This window comes from Dama dama, chromosome 20 (genome assembly GCF_033118175.1).
Source record: "Dama dama isolate Ldn47 chromosome 20, ASM3311817v1, whole genome shotgun sequence".
NCBI classification, from domain to species: domain Eukaryota; kingdom Metazoa; phylum Chordata; class Mammalia; order Artiodactyla; family Cervidae; genus Dama; species Dama dama.
In genome coordinates this window covers 40,606,168-40,625,526 of record NC_083700.1, presented here as the reverse complement: position 1 = coordinate 40,625,526, position 19,359 = coordinate 40,606,168, and the positions used below count along the sequence as shown (strand labels likewise).

The window sequence follows — 19,359 nt, the reverse complement described above, 5'->3', positions numbered from 1 at the left end:
ATGGGCATATCCTTCTCTTTTGCCCACATAAAAATTATCACCAAAACATACAATTTCCAAGAAAAGACATCTGCTTTTAAGTGGAAAAAGTAAACAGCCAACAAAAGGCCAAAAAGTCAACGGTTAATAGCAAAATCAGCTCTTTTGGTGAATAAAACTTTCAAAATTAGTTTAAATGCTCTTTTAAATATAAATGAATTCTATCTGAAAAACGATTTTACTTTTTGAAATAGCTATCATTTTATACACATTTAATGGTACATCTTTTAAAAATCCATTATGGCTTACATGTCTAGTAAGATTTTACATAAATTATATTGCCTAATTATAGTCCTTATATTGCTTGAAAGGGATTAGCAGCCGAGTTTCAGTGAAAGGGAAAGTCGCTCAGTCGTGTCTGACTCTGCAACCCCATGGACTGTAGTCTGCCAGGCTCCTCTGTCCTTGTAATTCTCTTGGCCAGTATACTGGAGTGGGTAGTTGTTCCCTTCTCCAGGGGATCTTCCCAACCCAGGGACCAAACCCAGGTCTCCCGCATTGCAGGCAGATTCTTTACCATCTGAGTCACCAGGGAAGCCCAATTATAGTCCTTATATTGCTTGAAAGGGGTTAGTAGTCTAGTTCCATATTTAGTATAATAAAGACTTAAGCCTATTCAAAATTCACTGGCTTCCACATAGGAAAGGAATGTGACCCTATCTTTGATTTTTGATGTATCCATCATTTTTTGTTTAAGAAATGAGAAACATAAAAGGTTTTGATCATAGAAAAAAGTTATGAAGAAAAGTAAAAGACAAAGACCAAAATTTCAGACATTTACGTTAAAAGGTAAAAATGCAATGTTTGATTCCTCGAGGAAGAAGCTTTTCTCTCTAGTCATTCTGGTCCATTTTGTTACTAAAAAGAACTGAATGTTTATTGAACACAGTATTGACTTAGGGAAAACAGAAAAATATAAGAATGTCAAATAAACATTTAATAGAAAACTATACTCATTCATGTAAACGTAAAAACAGATTTCTGTCTTTAAATCAAAACACAACCACAATTACAATTCAATTTAGATAAAAAATTTACCCAATAAGTTAAGAATAGTTTAAAGTTGTATTTTATAAAGTAAATACCTTCTTTTACTTAAAGCACCTGTGAAAATGCTTGATATCCAAAAGGAAGATAACTAGGTAACAGAATAAGGTATTAGAGACAATATTTAAAAGGTAAAAATTACTAATTAATGCTCGTATTATTTTTTAAATCATAAATTAAATGCATCTTTCTTTAGAAGGGTTCCATTACCTCCTAGAATATAAGGAAAAATTTTGGAAAGCCAGTGAATAGGGCAAAACTGTATGGCAAGCCTAAAATGCTGTTATCACATGATGATGAGTCACAAGTGCATGAAATTCACATTTGTCAGGAGGTAGGATATTTTTGTCTCCCATTGATTATCTGTGAAACATTAGTAAATATATATTTGGGTATTACCACACCCAGCCAGGATGTATCCTTATATTATAAACCTGTCAAACATTAACGAATCAAACAGGGATAGGTAGATGACAAACATAGAGATAGGTAGTAGATAGATAGATATAGATAGATAATCTCATGTGCATGTAACTACCTTTATATTAATAAGCAAAATTTATATATGAAATCATTTAGCCATTTGATGTAACTAGTCAATCAATCAAAAGAATCCTTAACGAAGTTCTATAATGAGCTCGAGGAAAACTAGTGCAAGGTAAAACGTATTTTTAAAACACTTCTTTGCTTAAAATATGTATATTTCACATCAAAAATAGAATCTCAGTGCATAAAGTGCATGACTTGAGTAGTGCTCCCCCAAAAGACACATCAAACATCCAAATATTCTGGAATTTGTGAATATTACTTTATTTGGAGAAAAGGGGTCTTCGTAGATGTAATTAAGTTCAGGATCTTGAAATTAGATCATCCTGAATTATCCAGGTGGTCTTTATATCTAATGACAAGTGTTTTATAAGAAGAAGAGAAGATAAGGACACAGATAAAAAGGTCATGTGAAGATGGGGTTGGAGATTGCACACAAGCCAAAAAATGCCTAGGGCCACAGGAAGATGGAAGAGGACAGGACAGATTCTCCCACAGGGCTTTTGGAAGGAGTATGGGCTCGCTAACACCTCAGTTTTAGACTTCTGGCCTTCAGAAGTGTAAGAAAGTCAATTTCCATTGTTTAAATCACCAAGTTTATGGTGATTTGTTACAGTAGCCCTAGGAAACGGATTCTGTGGAAATGAGGGAAAATAAAGAGGGTGAAAGAAGAGCCATTCTTTCTCTAAAAACAATATCAAATGGTAATTGAAACCTTTAGGGAACTAGACAGGAAATCAAAAGCTATTATCCATCACTGGTCATCTACTTAAAACTTCTAGATCTATTACTATGCGGCCTTGAAATAGACCTTATTCCAATTACAAGGAAGTGGCTATGACTTCCTCTGTCTCTAATACTCCAGTCCCAAATCACTTAAGCTCTCTGAACTCTGCAATCCCGGTGCCCATAAAAGCATCTGACTTTCTCTTGTAAGATTATATTTTAAGGATTCATCATTACTACATTACAAACTGAAATGTAACCATGGATGATTAATGTTAAGTGTATCGACAAAATGCTAATAAACAAGCTATAAAAATCAAGCTAATTGTTTTACCTTTGGACCTTGTCTTCCTGGATATCCTGGTAATCCTGGAACGCCAAGTTTCCCCTAAAGTTAAAATAATAATAATAATCATTTCAAAATAGAATTCAGTCTATTAGCATGCTTGAAAGGAAGATTTGCAAGTTTTTCCATTCTTTATTTTCATTACATTTCTTAATTTGAATAGGGAAAAAAAAATGTTACTAATGCTATGATGTTCAATAACTTAACCTCTTAAGTGACCGTGCCTTCTTTAAGGACATAGTGAAAGTGAAAGGCGCTCAGTCGCGTCTGACTCTTTGTGACCCCATGGACTACACGGTCCACGGAATTCTCTAGGCCAGAATACTGGAGTGGGTAGCCATTCCCTTCTCCAGGGAAGATTCTCACCCCAGAAATCGAACCCAGGTCTCCTGCATTGCAGGCCGATTCTTTACCAGCTAGGCTACCAGGGAAATCCTAACATAGAGCCCTGAATAAAGATAATTCTAGGACTTTGTGAATGAAAGCATATGGTAAGAAATCACCTAAATTTTATCCAAATTAAATACTATTTAAAATGAATGGCTGTAGTTAGAACTGCATATAGGTTTTACCATTTCAACTAAAGGTAATCTATTTGAAAAAATTATTTAATTTCTCACTGTAAATAGAAAGCAAGCAATCATAAGTTAGCTTTTTTTACTAAAGGAAAGCTTAAATAACTATATTAAGAAATTTTAACTTAATTTTTGTGCAAAGTTTCTTCTTTTATTCAAATATCTGAATAGATGGAGTTAATAAATACCAAATATTGAGAGACATAGCTAAATAATTTTTGTGGAGTGTTAATTCCTACAGGTGGAAACTTGAATGTGCAGCAATTTTCTTCCAGTGCAATAAATTACGACTCAGTTTGAAAGTGCTAAAACAAATGATAAATTACAGCAAAGTCCAACGACGTAGAGTATATGCCGCTGCTGCTGCTGCTGTCACTTCAGTCGTGTCCGACTCTGTGCGACGCCATAGACGGCAGCCCACCAAGCTCCGCCATCACTGGGATTCTCCAGGCAAGAACACTGGAGTGGGTTGCCATTTCCTTCTTCAATGCAGGAAAGTGAAAAGTGAAAGTAAAGTCGCTCAGTCGTGCCTGACTCTTCCCGACCCCTTGGGCTGCAGGACTGGGATTTTTCAGGCAAGAGTACTAGAATGGGTTGCCATTGCCTTCTCCGTAGCATATGCTAAAAGGTTTAAAATGCTAAACTAACAAAATTGACCCCCTGAACAAAGTATTAATTTAAAAATTTGGATAGAAAGAAAATTAAAATAAGTGGATTGAATAAAATATATGTTTGTGAAATTTGACTGAGACATTTTCCTTAAGATCTTAAGAAATATGTTTCATATATAAAATATTTATCAAAATCTTAAACATTAGCCAATAGTATCATTATGTCATTCAAAATAAATAAGAACAAAAACATAAACAAGTCCAAATTACTATCTATAAAACTTTAAAAGATGAGGAGGCTTTATGAACAAAAATAAATATTTTACTGGATGAAGCAAGACAAGAAATTAGGAATACAGTTTATGATCTTGTTATTATAGATATGGGTCCCCTGATAGCTCAGCTGGTAAAGAATCCACCTACAATTCAGTAGTCCTGGGTTCGATTCCTGGGTTGGAAAGATCCTCTGGAGAAGGGAAAGTCTACCCATTTCAATATTCTGGCCTGGAGAATTCCATGGACTATATAGTCCATGGGGTCACAAAGAGCCAGACATAACTGAGCAACTTTCACTTTCACTATCTTATATTGAACTAAACAGTTGTCTGATTCAAGATCAACTTTGCATAGGTAAGCAGTCTTCACATGAAAAATATTCAAACAAGCCTTAAGAAGCATACTTATAATGATGTCACCTTGGACACAGTAAGTTGTCACAGCTTGTTTTATGCTACTGATTTCAAGGTTAATGAAATTCTCTTAATTGTGATCAGAAAAATTTTGTAGTCTATGTTACTACAGTAGAATGCAAATTCATTCATTTTAGGGTCATTTAAAAATAAATCCAGACAGAAAAATTATTTGTATTTTCAGTTCAGTGATAGGCAACTTCAATAAAAGAGAAAATACTGATGAAATGCTAAAGATGAATAATTGGGAGGTAAAGTTCTAATGCCTCAGAACAGTTTGTGGGACCACTTACACAGGATACAGTGGGGTTGAGAAAAGAGGAAGGTCCTAGAATATCCTTAAACTATTGGCAAATGATCACTTTAAGCAGAAGGTTCACAGATCTTGTAAGCCCTTATGCCTTGAACCCCATCTTTTCCCTTTGTTGCTTAAACATGATGACATTATTTATCAGTTTACAAACGGCAACTGGAGTGTGAAACTGTAGAAATGACTCATGATAACATGAGAAAATGATTTTTTATTTGTCTAGTCACAATACCTATATAATCACTATTTTTTTTTTTCTGGAACAGGATGGTAAAGGGCAGAGACAACAACTTTCTTATATAGCATGCTATTTTCATATTTATAGAATAATGATATACTCAATATAAAAAATTGGAGACTAGACATACAAAAAAAGGAATAGTTTGATTTATACCACCAAGAGACAAGTAGTATTTATATTCTCCTTCAGTGTACATAACTGGATAGCACTTATCATCAATATTTCTAGTTTTTTCTTAATTTAACTTCAGGTTCATTACTGGAGTGGGTTGCCATTCCCTTCTCCAGGGGATCTTTCTGACCCAGGGATGGTACATGGTCTCCATTGTAGGCAGATTCTTTAATGTCTGAGCCACCAGGGAAGCCCTATAAGATGTTTACAATATCACTAAATATTCTATGAAGGCATAATTTTAATGTTGCCTAATATTATATCTAAATGCAACAGCCACAAATATTTTTGACATATGCATATAGCTTAGTGGCTGTGAAAGCAATAAATTAGTATTATCTAGGAACTTTTAAAACATGGTGATGCCTGAGTTAAACCAGATTAAAATTAAAACCTCTTAAAGTATGGCCTGAACATCAGTATCTTTTGAAACATTTATCCTGTAAAAATACATGCTTAAGTGAAAAGATTGAGAAAAGAACATTTTGGTTTTAGGGCCAAAGGTGATTCAACTTGCTCCGAAACAATAAGTCGGCCACCTTTCATTGATTCTTTCATCCTTCATTCATCGCACGTAGATTCTGCACTTTTAATATAGAAGTGTTCAGAGTGGCTGATTCTACATGGCCAATGGGAGCAGAAGAGACTAGAAAATGAGTAGAAGAGGATGAATGTGCTCGTCTCCTGATTATACTCCTAAGTAGCATATGGATATGAAATTGAAATTCAAAAAATTGAAATTTGATAAAACTCTCGATTTATATTATGGGTGATTAAAATCACCCTAAAATGACAATGAAACATCACGTACAAGAGGACCTGTAAATTTAAAGTTGCTCACTCACCTTCTCTCCTGCTTGACCAGGAGGACCAGGGTCTCCAGTTGGACCAGCTCGACCCTTGGGGCCTTCAGGGCCATCCTCTCCTCTTGGACCTACTTGACCAACTTCTCCCTGATATACAAAGTAAGAGCATTCTTGTAAGTTAAAATATCTTCGAGACTGAATGGCAGAAATTATAGTCTATCAAAAAGTTATATTATTCAACTCTTGGTTTGTTTACTCACATATTATATATGACAAAGAGGACTGAAAGTCTTTGACTTTATTAATCTTTCAATTAATACATAAACAGCTCAATACAGTCTGACATTTGAAAAGCTATATAAGTCCTATGCTACCCTGTATCACACTAAATTAATTTTAATATACTGAGTCACAGAAAGAGAGAGAGAAAATAAGAATCAACATTAGATACTATAGGTTGGCAATATATGCTACCCCAAAATATGCCGCTTTGGCATAAGGATTATATTGAACTGAAGGCAAGTGAGAAGAATGAGATACCAAAAAAGTGGTCTACCCACCCCGTACTTGCTTAAAAGGAGGGAACAAATTTGCAAAGGTGTTTTTCCTACCCTCTCTATCAGAAAAGACAAAAATTAGTCACTAGAGGTAACTAGAGCCTTACTAGTCTGGAGCCAGAAGCAAGCACCAGAGGAATATATCTATATAGCAAGCTAACCCTTATATAACATTATATACTTCATAGTTTCCATTTATCTGCCTCCCCACAATTTATAGCACTAGAAACTCAAAGTGTTTTCCTCTTCAAAGTTTATTGTTACTTTGCTAAATTGATATACAATCACAAGTTCTAATCATTCTTGAATTACTCATCACTTAGTGTTCCCATGTATAATCACGATACACAAGATAAACTTCTGTTTGCTTATCTCTTGTTAATCTGTCTTGTGTCATTCTGTAATTTTAGAGGGCTCCAGTCTGAGAACTTATCAGGGTAGGAGGGAAAATAATTTTTCCTCCCAGATGATAGCAACTTTGGAAATCACTGTTTGGAACATAAAAAAAATATCTCACCTGACTTTAAACTTCATTTTCACATTTAAGGTATTAGGTTCTAGAATGTATATGCTATCGCTCCCATCCTAGACACAGGCTTTATATGCATTTTAGGAAAATCAATATTCTATACCATGCCTTTTTGATTCCGTTTGTTAGATACTATTATGCTAGTTATAAAACAAATTTTCCCAACAAAACATTTATTTTACTTTAGGTGGCAAACTTTTGTTTTCAAGATACTCACTAACAGAAAAACAGTATACTATATTGATACTCAAAAATTCAAGACAACTATAAAGTGAAAATTCATGAAAGTTGCAGATATAGTCTCCAGGAAGCATAGCTCATTATATATGAACAAGATTTAAAACAAATCTATTTAATTAATTATATAAAGCAATTTGATCATCAATTTATAAAATATATGTAAACAGTAACACCATATATAATATATATTTTGTGTGTATATACATATATATATATATAACTATGCATATGTAGATATGCCATGGGACATATATTTAGTATGGCATCCAAAAAATAACGAATATTATTTTATTTCCACAGAAATTAAGACACCTAATCTTCAGATAAAAATGGAAGTGAAAAATGTCTCAGGTAGTATAAACATTTGATTTACTCTATGTTTGCAGTATTTAACTATATAGGAATAAGCACATACACATCCATAAATGCATGTACTAGTGCAGATTTTCTTTTTACTTACTCTATCACCTTTGAGACCCATGTCACCTTTGAATCCTGGAAAACCATCTTCACCCTAAAAAGTACAAATAATAAAACAAGTATTTAATCAATTGTTTGGATAAATCTAGAATATGACTATATAAATTATGAGTATTGATAATTAGGAAAAATAGTTCTGAGAAATATGAATCTTAGTTGTGAAACTTCCTCTTCCCTATTTTAACCCTTTATTTCCAGTATTCTCCCATTTCCCCATAATTAATGACTCTGTTACTAGAAAACTTTTCACAGATGTGTTCATTAAATCTTCTCTATCTTATGGGGAAAATAATCATTCTTTTTTAACAACATGTATCCTGTGTTATTTGAACAAAGAACTAAAAGTTTAATTATATTAACTTTGGTTTACAAGAACCCTGGATGATCAAATAGTCTTTATCTTTAATTTGCTGACACATACCTATAAATTTTATCTCATTCATTTTGTCTCCTATGCTTCAGATAAATGTCTTCTGGTTCAACTTATTCTCTATATTACAACCTCTCTTCAGGTGAAGAATATGCAAATTAATATTACCCTTTATGCATAAATAGAGATTGCTAATTGGCACGTACGCACAAACCAGGGATGCTGAAAACTGGGCATTCTTTAGCAAAGAGAGGAGAAATTTTGACTATGAAAATACTTCTAGTCATTTTTACTATACATTTTTACTGTACCTATATCCAGCTTCATGAATGACTTTACAGTCTTTTAATTTCAAGAAAAAAATTCCTAAGGAATAATCATTCACTTATTCAATAGCTTTAGTTGAGCAATTATTCAGAGCACTGTGGCATAATTTGAAGTTTTTGTTTTACCAATAATTTGCATTAATTTTGGCTCAGACGGAGTAGAACGGGTGTTCAGAGATGAAAGACATGAGGATGACGATAATGATGTGCTGCGCTGGTACCAGCAGTGGTGGTGGTGAGGAGAGAAGGGTACTTGGAGATTTCACAGAGCAGCTGGTACATTAATTAGTAGTTGGAGAATAGATGACTTGCAGAGTTTGAGAAAAAGGCATGTCAGTCCAAGTATGAGAACAAAGCTAGGAAAATTAGTACCTACACTTCCACATCCTGCTGTTGAAATGACCTTTACAAAACACAAAACTGATCATATCAATTTTTGGACTCAATGATTCCAAAGTGCTAATGATGACCATAAGCTGCCATCTTCCTCGCCCTTCTCATCATGATCTAGGCTTTGTTCACCTCTACAGTTTTACCTTTGGTTTAAATATCCCTTTTACTTCCATCCAACACATTGGAACTGAATTTTAGAAAAGCTGAATTACCTGTATTTCCATTTGTAATTCTTGCATTGGTTAACCACTTCCACATACACACCCATCTGCAAATCTTTTACCTTCTCTGTCTACCCAGTGAGGTTTTCCTCATCTTTTAGGATTTAGCTCATGATTCTGCTATGAAGTGGGAAAGAATCTGCCTGCAATGCAGGAGACCTGGTTTCGATCCCTGGGTCAGGAAGGTCCCCTGGAGAAAGGAATGGCAACTCACTCCAATGATTCTTGCCTGGAGAATTCCATGGTCAGAGGATCCTGGTGGGCTACAGTCTGTGGGGTCACAAAGAGTCAGAACAGGGCCCAGGGACTAACACTTTCATTGCCATGAAGTATTCCATGATCTCATTCTTTCCCTCTTAAAATTAAGCTCTTTGTCCTATGTGCCACACTCACCATTTGTTAATATAACATAACATCCTGTCTGAGCCACAGAGGAATAATCACAGGTCTCTTTCTCTCTACTAAATGCTGAAAAACAAGTGAAAGTGAAGTCGCTCAGTCGTGTCCGACACTGCGATCCCATGGACTGTAGCCTACCAGGCTTCTCCGTCCACAGGATATAAGAATCATGCCTAATTAACCTCTAGCTCTTCAATGCCTACTATATTCTGACCCTCAAAATCATGATATATAACAGATATTTATTAAATGTAAATTTGGAATCATCCTTGCCTCAGTGTGAGTTTGGTAAGGTATGCTAAGGTCCAGAAGATACAAGGTTAGTAAGGATGTATGAGACTTAGACCCGGAAGCGCTAAAGGCTAAGTTGCTTCAGTTGTGTCCGAGGCTTTGTGACCCCATGGATTATGGCCCTCCAGGCTCCTCTGTCTATGGATTCTCCAGGCAAGAATACTGGAGTGGGTTGCCATTCCCTTCTCCAGGGGATCTTCCTGACCCAGGGATCCAACCGGCATCTCTCTTTTTTTTTTTTTTTTCAGTGCTTTTTTTTTTTTTCCTCTGAGCTTTATTTTTATTTATTTATTTTTTCATTTATTTTTATTAGTTGGAGGCTAATTACTTCACAACATTGCAGTGGGTTTTGTCATACATTGACATGAATCAGCCATGGAGTTACATGTGTTCCCCATCCCGATCCCCCCTCCCACCTCCCTCTCTACCCAATCCCTCTGGGTCTTCCCAGTGCACCAGGCCCGAGCACTTGTCTCATGCACCCCACCTGGGCTGGTGATCTGTTTCACCTTAGAAAATATACATGCTGTTCTCTCGAAACATCCCACCCTCACCTTCTCCCACAGAGTCCAAAAGTCTGTTCTGTACATCTGTGTCTCTTTCTGTTTTGCATATAGGGTTATCATTACCATCTTTCTAAATTCCATATATATGTGTTAGTATGCTGTAATGTTCTTTATCTTTCTGGCTTACTTCACTCTGTATAATGGGCTCCAGTTTCATCCATCTCATTAGAACTGATTCAAATGAATTCTTTTTAATGGCTGAGTAATATTCCATGGTGTATATGTACCACAGCTTCCTTATCCATTCATCTGCTGATGGGCATCTAGGTTGCTTCCATGTCCTGGCTATTATAAACAGTGCTGAGATGAACATTGGGGTGCACGTGTCTCTTTCAGATCTGGTTTCCTCAGTGTGTATGCCCAGAAGTGGGATTGCTGGGTCATATGGCAGTCCTATTTCCGGTTTTTTAAGAAATCTCCACACTGTTCTCCATAGCGGCTGTACTAGTTTGCATTCCCACCAACAGTGTAAGAGGGTTCCCTTTTCTCCACACCCTCTCCAGCATTTATTGCTTGTAGACTTTTGGATAGCAGCCATCCTGACTGGCATGTAATGGTACCTCATTGTGGTTTTGATTTGCATTTCTCTATGACCCACCTCACAGAATATTGGAAATAAAAGCAAAAATAAACAAATGGGACCTAATGAAACTTAAAAGCTTTTGCACAACAAAGGAAACTATAAGTAAGGTGAAAAGACAGCCCTCAGATTGGGAGAAAATAATAGCAAATGAAGCAACAGACAAAGAATTAATCTCAAAATATACAAGCAACTCCTGAAGCTCAATTCCAGAAAAATAAGTGACCCAATCAAAAAATGGGCCAAAGAACTAAACAGACATTTCTCCAAAGAATACATACAGATGGCTAACAAACACATGAAAAGATGCTCAACTGGCATCTCTTATGTCTCCTGCATCGCAGGCAGCTTCTTTACTACTAGCGCCACCTGGGAAGCCAAGACCTGGAAAAGGAATCAAATTCGTTATACTATCTAAACAAATTTTGGCAGGTCTCAACTTTCCTTCAAGACAAAAGAATAACATTTTCAACTTCTTGGCCATAAAGTAACCTTGTGGAATTAGGATTCTCTCTGCCTTGAATGCAGCTGGGCAAGAGCAGAAGCTTAAAAGCTGAAAATGACCACTTAAATTCCTATTGACTGGTGTCGTCATTACCTGGTCCCTAGAGAGAAAAGTAATTACATAGTTGCCAAGTTTAGTTTAAAAAAATACTGCACTCTATGTCTAAAAAAATAATAGTTTTTAAGATTTTTTCAAGGAGAGATATTTTAAGAGACTATATAGTGAAGTAGAGGCTACTGCTATCAAAACTTTGTTTTCAATACATTCATAATTTTAAAAATAAATTAGGTAGTAAGTTAGTAAGAAAATCCTTACAGTAAGTGACATTTTTAAAACAAATGGCACTTTCAAGCTACTAAGATTTCCAGTCCTTAAATTATCAAATCTTTGTTAGTATTTTTTTAATTAATGAATTTATTTTAATTGGAGGCTAATTACTTTACAATATTGTAGTGGTTCGTGACAAACGACATGAATTAGCCATGGGTGTACCTGTGTCCCCTATCCTGAAGCCCCCTCCCACCTCCCTCCCCATCCCATTCCTCAGGGTTGTCCCAGTGCGCTGGCTTTGAGTTCCCTGTTTCATGTATTGAACTTAGACTGGAGGAAACAGATTTTAGAAAACAGGTGGAAAAGGAATTCACCTGTGCCACTTGCTTGACTGGGTTATGTTGCTTAAGTTCTAAGGAATAAATCTGAGTTTAAACTGTGGAGAATTTTATTCTAGTTAGGGCACTAACTTGGTATTTCAGCTTTTGTTAATTAACACTGCTATTTGTAAAAAGAAAATAGTTTCAATTTCCTTCCTCATCTCTTTTGAGATAAATGGTTGATCATAATATATATTCAGAAAAACAAATAGTGTACATTAAAATTAACTAGGATTTCATGGTTCTTTACAAAGTTTGAAAATAGGAAGAATTCTTATTATATAAAGTTTCCATTAAAATTTATACAAAATTTCTCTAAATCTAGGTAAACAATATATTACTAGGCTAATATATGATATGGAATGAAAGGTACAACTGAAAAATATCTTAGAGATTTTTTAGGATAAGGTCCTCATTTTACAGACTTAAAATAAGGCTCAGGGAAAGTAAGCAAGCTAACTTTACAAGTCTAGTTACTATGAGCACTATAATCAGAACTCGGAACGTTTAATTCCCAATTAAAAATATTAATTCTTTCTCTATGTATCTACTTGTTTCTTCTGAGACCATATGCCACTCAAAACAACCAATAATATCCATTTTTTTCCTACATATAAACAATATACATTTCTTTTTTCCTGAGTGCGTTTCTTCTCACAAATATCTCATCATCTATAATTTTATTTTCCTTAGCATTTGCCACTACCCCTCTTTCCAAAAAGTTCACAACTTTCCCACTCCAGTTATATGGCTTTCATGTAAACACTGCCTTCCCTAAAAATTTTTGGTGGGCACTAATTCCAGAGAAACAATTTGAATTGATATTTAAATATATTACCAATAAAAACTGAGATTCTAAGCTCCAAACTGAGACTTTTTTTTTTTTTTTTTGCATAGGCTACTTGTAAATAATTACAAGTTCAACATGTCTAAGCCATCACTGTGCTCTGTCAGCTCAGTAAGACACTATACCCTGAAGTTCAACTAAGATGATCAAGATGAATTAGGATTCAAATCAAAGTAGCTGAGTTAGTTTAAAGCACATAACATATTTTCACACAGTAGACTTGACAATATAGTTGCATACTTTGACAATGCCTCAGTATGTTACCTATTTATTCTTTTCAGAAAATAAAATATAACAATATAATAAATACATCCCTTCTTGTCATTTATTCCTTACTGATATCAAATCCATTCAAGGTGCTTTTGATAATATTATGACTGTAGGAATAAACAGTTATCCTTGAAATCAAAATGTATATTCCATATATTTCTCATGGAAATTCACTAACACTTTCTACCTTGTGCTATAAAATGTAATATAGTAAGAATGAATGCAGTACCAGTTCTGAGTAGTGTCATTCCATTTCAACATAATCATTGAGGATGTGGGAGCTCTACGTTTATCTTAAACATTTCTCCCACCAGGGAGTCCATTTAAATGAAAAAAAAAATCTCAATTTTGTTTTCTTCATCAAATTAAATTATAAGCATCCTTTAAAAGAGTGCATATTCTTTCATTCACGTTTATTTGGTTTTACTCTTTATTTCCTTCTCATTTAAGCTTTTGCTATGCATGCATTATCACATACAAAGACTTCTTCTTCCAACAATTAATATCTATTTTGTACTTTATTTCAATTTATGAAGAATGAAAATTTTAGTAGAGAAAAAAGGGAATAAATATTCCTCTGTTATGCATATAACTGGATCCAATCCAGTCTTAACAAATACAATCATACAGCCAACCTGACAATTTAGAAAAGTTAAAGACATGTTAAAAAAAAAACTGAAGTAGAATTGATTTTATGTATGAAGAAACCTTTTGTTTTCTTCTATAATTTAGTCCTCACCCAAGGATATAAGACTTTTCTTTTAAAGTTTCCAGGACACAGAACAAAATTATTAGACTTGCATTATCTGATACATAAGTAATCATTCAGTATATTTGAGAAATGAAATATCTGTTGAATAAATTTATTTTTAATATAACAGCAATTAAAATCATTTGAATAAATTATGTTTTACCTTTTCACCTTTAGAGCCCTTGAGACCTCTGACACCATCTGCTCCCTATGGAATAAATTAGAAGAATTAAGTGACTATAATATTTTATATTGAAATTAAATAATGTGGAAAATATAATATTATTTACCTTTACTCCTCGGGGACCAGGGTAGCCAATGGGACCCTGTGGACCAGGAGGGCCCTGTAAAAGACCCAGTGTAGCTTAAATACATAATGCACTGCAAGTATCCCTCACTCACATACTACACTTTTACCAAATAATCTCTAAGAAGATGATATTTTTCCACTTTAGGTAAAAATATTTTTGGTAGTTTATCATTTGTATCTAAGGTCAGAAATGATGAAAAAACATATCATATATTCATGTTAAAGTAAGATAAATACTGTAATTATATGAAATAATATAAATAATCACATACTAATAATTAATAACGTCTTTTCTAAGATTAAAAAAATCTGATGTCCTTGATGTCTACAAAAAACAACTATAGATTAACAAAAAGGATAAATAATTTCTAACCAAAAAAGGGCATTAAATTTACAGCATTTACATCATCAAGAAAATGATCAAAATTATATAGCTTCCACAGCTGGCTTCATTTCACTATTCTATCTAAAGGAACTAATACATAATATACAATAGTAATGCTGAATATTTTAATAAAATTCTAAAATTAGCAACTTTAAATAAAAATGATCTTACCCTGGGCTACTGTAATTCAAAAGTAGTATTAAGATTGAATAAGTTTTAATTTTGATATTTTATTTAGATATTTTGATAATTGTTGCTCTTTCAATTCCCATCTTATATAAAGATTATCAGAAAGAAAGAAATATAGATCAAATTCAAATGACATAAACACTTTAACAATATTTAGTGGTTCTTGTCCATTTTCATTATTATTATTTATGATTATTACACATATACTATAAATGCAAAGTGTGAATGTATTTCTGATCATGAGAATATTTTATTTTAAAACAGAGAATGATAGTCTAATTGATCTAATTGATCAAATTGCCAGACAGAATTAAAAGTTATCTAACTAAGACATATCTTTTTTTATTCCCTAAATTAAAAGTTACTTTAGAGACATGATTTATACCTAAATTTTAGCAAAAATTCTTTTGAAAGTAAATACATATTACAGGTAGAGAGTAATTATTTTTCGGTACTTATTTTCTAATATTCATACCCCTAGATGATCAAAGAAATATATATATATATATATGTATGTATCTCATAGAAATGACCAAAGCAAGGCATTTTCTCTAAGAGATAAGGTAACAGAACATTTAAATAATACTTTGTAACATACCAGAGAACCTTTTTCTCCAGACTGGCCTTCTTTTCCAGGATGACCCTACAGTTATCAAAAATAGGTATGATGAGATGCAATATTAATGGTAATATATAATATGATATTGTTCCTTTTTTTCCACATGTTGAGGTTTTATTCTTTATGTTTCAAAATATATTAAATATTTTGCATCACTCTCTATTACTTTAAATAATATTGGAAACCAGCATTTGGAAAGAAACATAAGTTTATATTGGCTTCGTGCAAATTTCACCAGTGACATAATGAACTTGAGACAGAGTTTGGGAAAAGCACATAAAACATGCATATTATTCATCAACAGTTTGACCCCAGTCTCAATTAGTCTTAAATAAAAGAGTTTCAGTCTAACTTCTATTTGCATATTGATTAAGTAATTATACTCACATCTTTACAAAGCAACTAAGAATATCAATGGGGCATTTAAAACACTGCAACATCATAAACACCACTGGTGTTTTTAATCAAGTTACTGAGAGTAGGTAAATAAAAATGCACAGTTCCACAACAACTCTATTCAAGGAAAACAAGCAATAGCAGAATGAAAATTTTTATACCTTAGTTCTGAGTAAGTAGTTTCAAGAGAAAAAAAAGAAGCATAAATAACAAAGGTTTTCAAATAACAACCATGGATATTACATGATTACATAATTTCTTGCTATATGATAAGATAAAATAAACATTGCTGTATTTCTAGAAAAGTAAGGAATTCCTGAACACAGATGAATTTTCATGTAAGGTGTCTGAAGAAACTTACAAAAGATGAGGAGTATCACTCGGACTCTCAAGAAACATGTTCTTTGAAAAGGAAGAGAAGATAGAAAAGTCTTTTCTATGAAAAGAAAAGGACATAACAAAAAGTGTAGCAATAGAAAATGTAGAGCCTACTGAGAGAAAAGTGAGAGGTAGGAAAATATGAGATTCTGACAGAGACTGGTCCTAAGACCACTGGGAGCTCTAAAGATTTTGCAGTATGGAAACTACATGATTAAATGGAATTTTAGAGAGATCGATGTTTAATTACTGGCTCAATTTGCTTTTATTACGGAATTCATACAATCACTTCTAAAACACATGTAAAATATATTTTTGAAAATGAAATATGGAAATTTTAATGACCAGGTAACTAATACTTACAGGAGGCCCATCAGCACCAGGAAGTCCTGCAAGCCCTGGTTTTCCTTGTGGACCCTAATCGAATAGAAAAAAAGAATAATTTCATTTAAAGACAAAAAATAATGGAAAGTCTGACTTTGTACCTAGGAATATACTGCTAATAAGATTCTTAACTTGAATCACCAATCTTTATCTATAAACTGCATACATTTAAATACTTTTTAACATGTTTTGTAGAAAAATGGTATATAAAGATAGATGAAAATAAAATTTAACATATGTCAAAGACACGTTAGTGTTTTTATCTAGCTTTTAATCCTAAGTGTGTCTTTTTTAATTAGCACATTAATTTTTGCATACCATAATAAATTGGAACTTATAGACTAAAAGGGTTTCCCAGGTGACGCTAGTGGTAAAGAATACGCCTGCCAATGCAGGAGATGTGAGAGACAGTTTCTATCCCTGGATTGGGAAGATCCCTTGGAGAAGGAAATAGCAACCCACTCCAGAATTCTTGCCTGGAGAATCCCATGGGCAGAGGAGCTTGGAGAGCTACAACCGATAGGATCGCAGAGCGTCAGACATAAGTGAAGAAACTTAACACACATGCATGCACAATATAGGTCCATATGCAACCATTATATTCACTGATATACATTGATTTACATCACTGAAAAAGCAAATACTGGATATTTCCATAATGACACTAATAAGTCCCTATTCATGGGAAACTATACTCAGTATGAAAGTGAAAGTCACTCAGTTGTGTCTGACTCTTTGCGATTGTATAGTCCATGGAATTCTCCAGGCCAGAACACTGGAGTGGGCAGCCTTTCTCTTCTCCAGGGGATCTTCCCAACCCAGGGATCAAACCCAGGTCTCCAACATTGCAAACGGATTCTTTCCCAGCTGAGCCACAAGTTGGACTATAAAGAAAGTTGAGCACTGAAGAATTGATGCTTTTGAAAAGTGGTGTTGGAGAAGACTCTTGAGAGTCTCTTGGATGGCAAGATCAAACCAGTCCATCTTAAAGGAAATCAGTCCTGAATATTCATTGGAAGGACTGATGCTGAAGCTGAACTCCTATACTTTGGCCACCTGATGTGAAGAACTGACTCATTGGGAAAGACCCTGATGCTGGGAAAGATTGAAGGTGGGAGGAGAAGGGGATGACAGAGGATGAGATGGTTGGATGGCATCATCGACTCAATGGACATGAGTTTGAGCAAGCTCTGGGAGCTGGTGATGGACAGGGAAGCCTGGCATGCTGCAGTCCATGGGGTCGTAAAGAGTTGGACATGACTGAGTGACTGAACTGAACTGAACTGATACTCAATATCCCTTGATAAACTATAATGGAAAAAACATGACAAAGAATGTGTGTATATATATATATATATATATATATATATATATATATATATAACCGAATCACTTTGCTGTACAGCAGAAGTTAACACAACATTCATTGTAAATCAGCTATATTTCAATAAAATAATTTTTTTAAAAGTGCCAGTTCAAATAATTACATAGTAACATTGATTAAACATAAGTAATAATTAACATAATAAATATGTTATAGATTATATTATTCATAAGACATAGAAGTATACTATTTTGATGTAGAAAGGACATAATCTAATACACAAGTAACAAATAATAATAAAGTATCTATTCAACAGATTAATCTGTGCTTAATCATAAAGGATTTCAGATATCATTTAATTTGATCACTGGTTCGGTTGGAACATGCTAAGAATGATTATTGCAAGAAGCCAACCCTTCACTGGGAGAAAAACTGGCTTTCTACTTAGAATAATTAACTTTATCAAGTTTTCAGAGCTCAAGCCATTTCTGCTCTCTCGTCATTAGCCGGAATTTAGAAACAACTAAAAGAGCAAGGATACATCAGCAAGCCTAGATGCTGGATGTAAAGGGAGTTTTCCATTCTCGGACAGTATTTAAGAAAAGTATTGTATTCATATATATGGATAGTACAGAGTTTAACAAGAAAGCCTCATTTAAACCACTATGGAACACCAACAATAACAAAAAATAACCTATAAATTAAATAAACTGGACTTTATAACTGAATTTAATTGCATCTCATTTTTATAGGATTTAAAAGTTTCAATTCTCTTCACCACTCTGCAAAGTCATATACAGTCAAGAAATCTAATATTATAAAATAACTACTATAAAATCTTGATTTTTTTATGGAAATATTTTACCTTTCACTTAAATAATTTTTTGCTGTCAGTACAATAGACTTATCTCTTCAAAACAGAATGTAGAAAAAACAAAGGCAAAACTATTTCTGTAATTATTATTTCCAAGCAGACATGATATTTCTATGACAATGACCTTGTGTATAATACTATGGGTTTTTTGTTGTTGTTGCTATATATTTAAGTATAGATTAGAAATACTAAAAGTCTTGTACTATAGGATGATTTTTTAAAATCAAGTTAAAATCGATCCATTTCTTTCAAAATGGAAGCTCTATGACAGTACAGTATTTTGCTTTCTTAACTGCTTGTTATTTCCCTAAAAGAATGGCAATAAATTTAAATGAATGAATGCTGTATTTTTTGGATTTTAATAAAATAGTAAAAATTTGTTGTGTTCCTATATGCTATATTAAGCAATATATGATAT

At 33.7% G+C, this 19,359-nt stretch overlaps 1 protein-coding gene across 2 annotated transcripts in view; it reads right to left on the bottom strand.

Moving 5' to 3' along the window:
- The window catches only part of COL11A1 (collagen type XI alpha 1 chain), a 211,970-nt gene that overhangs the window by 90,244 nt on the left and 102,367 nt on the right, over positions 1 to 19,359 (bottom strand). For both annotated transcript variants that reach the window (XM_061121277.1, XM_061121276.1), the window contains 7 exons: positions 16,723 to 16,776; positions 15,565 to 15,609; positions 14,373 to 14,426; positions 14,246 to 14,290; positions 7,894 to 7,947; positions 6,147 to 6,254; positions 2,693 to 2,746 (listed from right to left, as the gene is read on the bottom strand). In XM_061121277.1, coding sequence (XP_060977260.1) covers positions 2,693 to 2,746; positions 6,147 to 6,254; positions 7,894 to 7,947; positions 14,246 to 14,290; positions 14,373 to 14,426; positions 15,565 to 15,609; positions 16,723 to 16,776 — 414 coding nt within the window. The remainder of the gene's footprint in view (positions 1 to 2,692; positions 2,747 to 6,146; positions 6,255 to 7,893; positions 7,948 to 14,245; positions 14,291 to 14,372; positions 14,427 to 15,564; positions 15,610 to 16,722; positions 16,777 to 19,359) is intronic.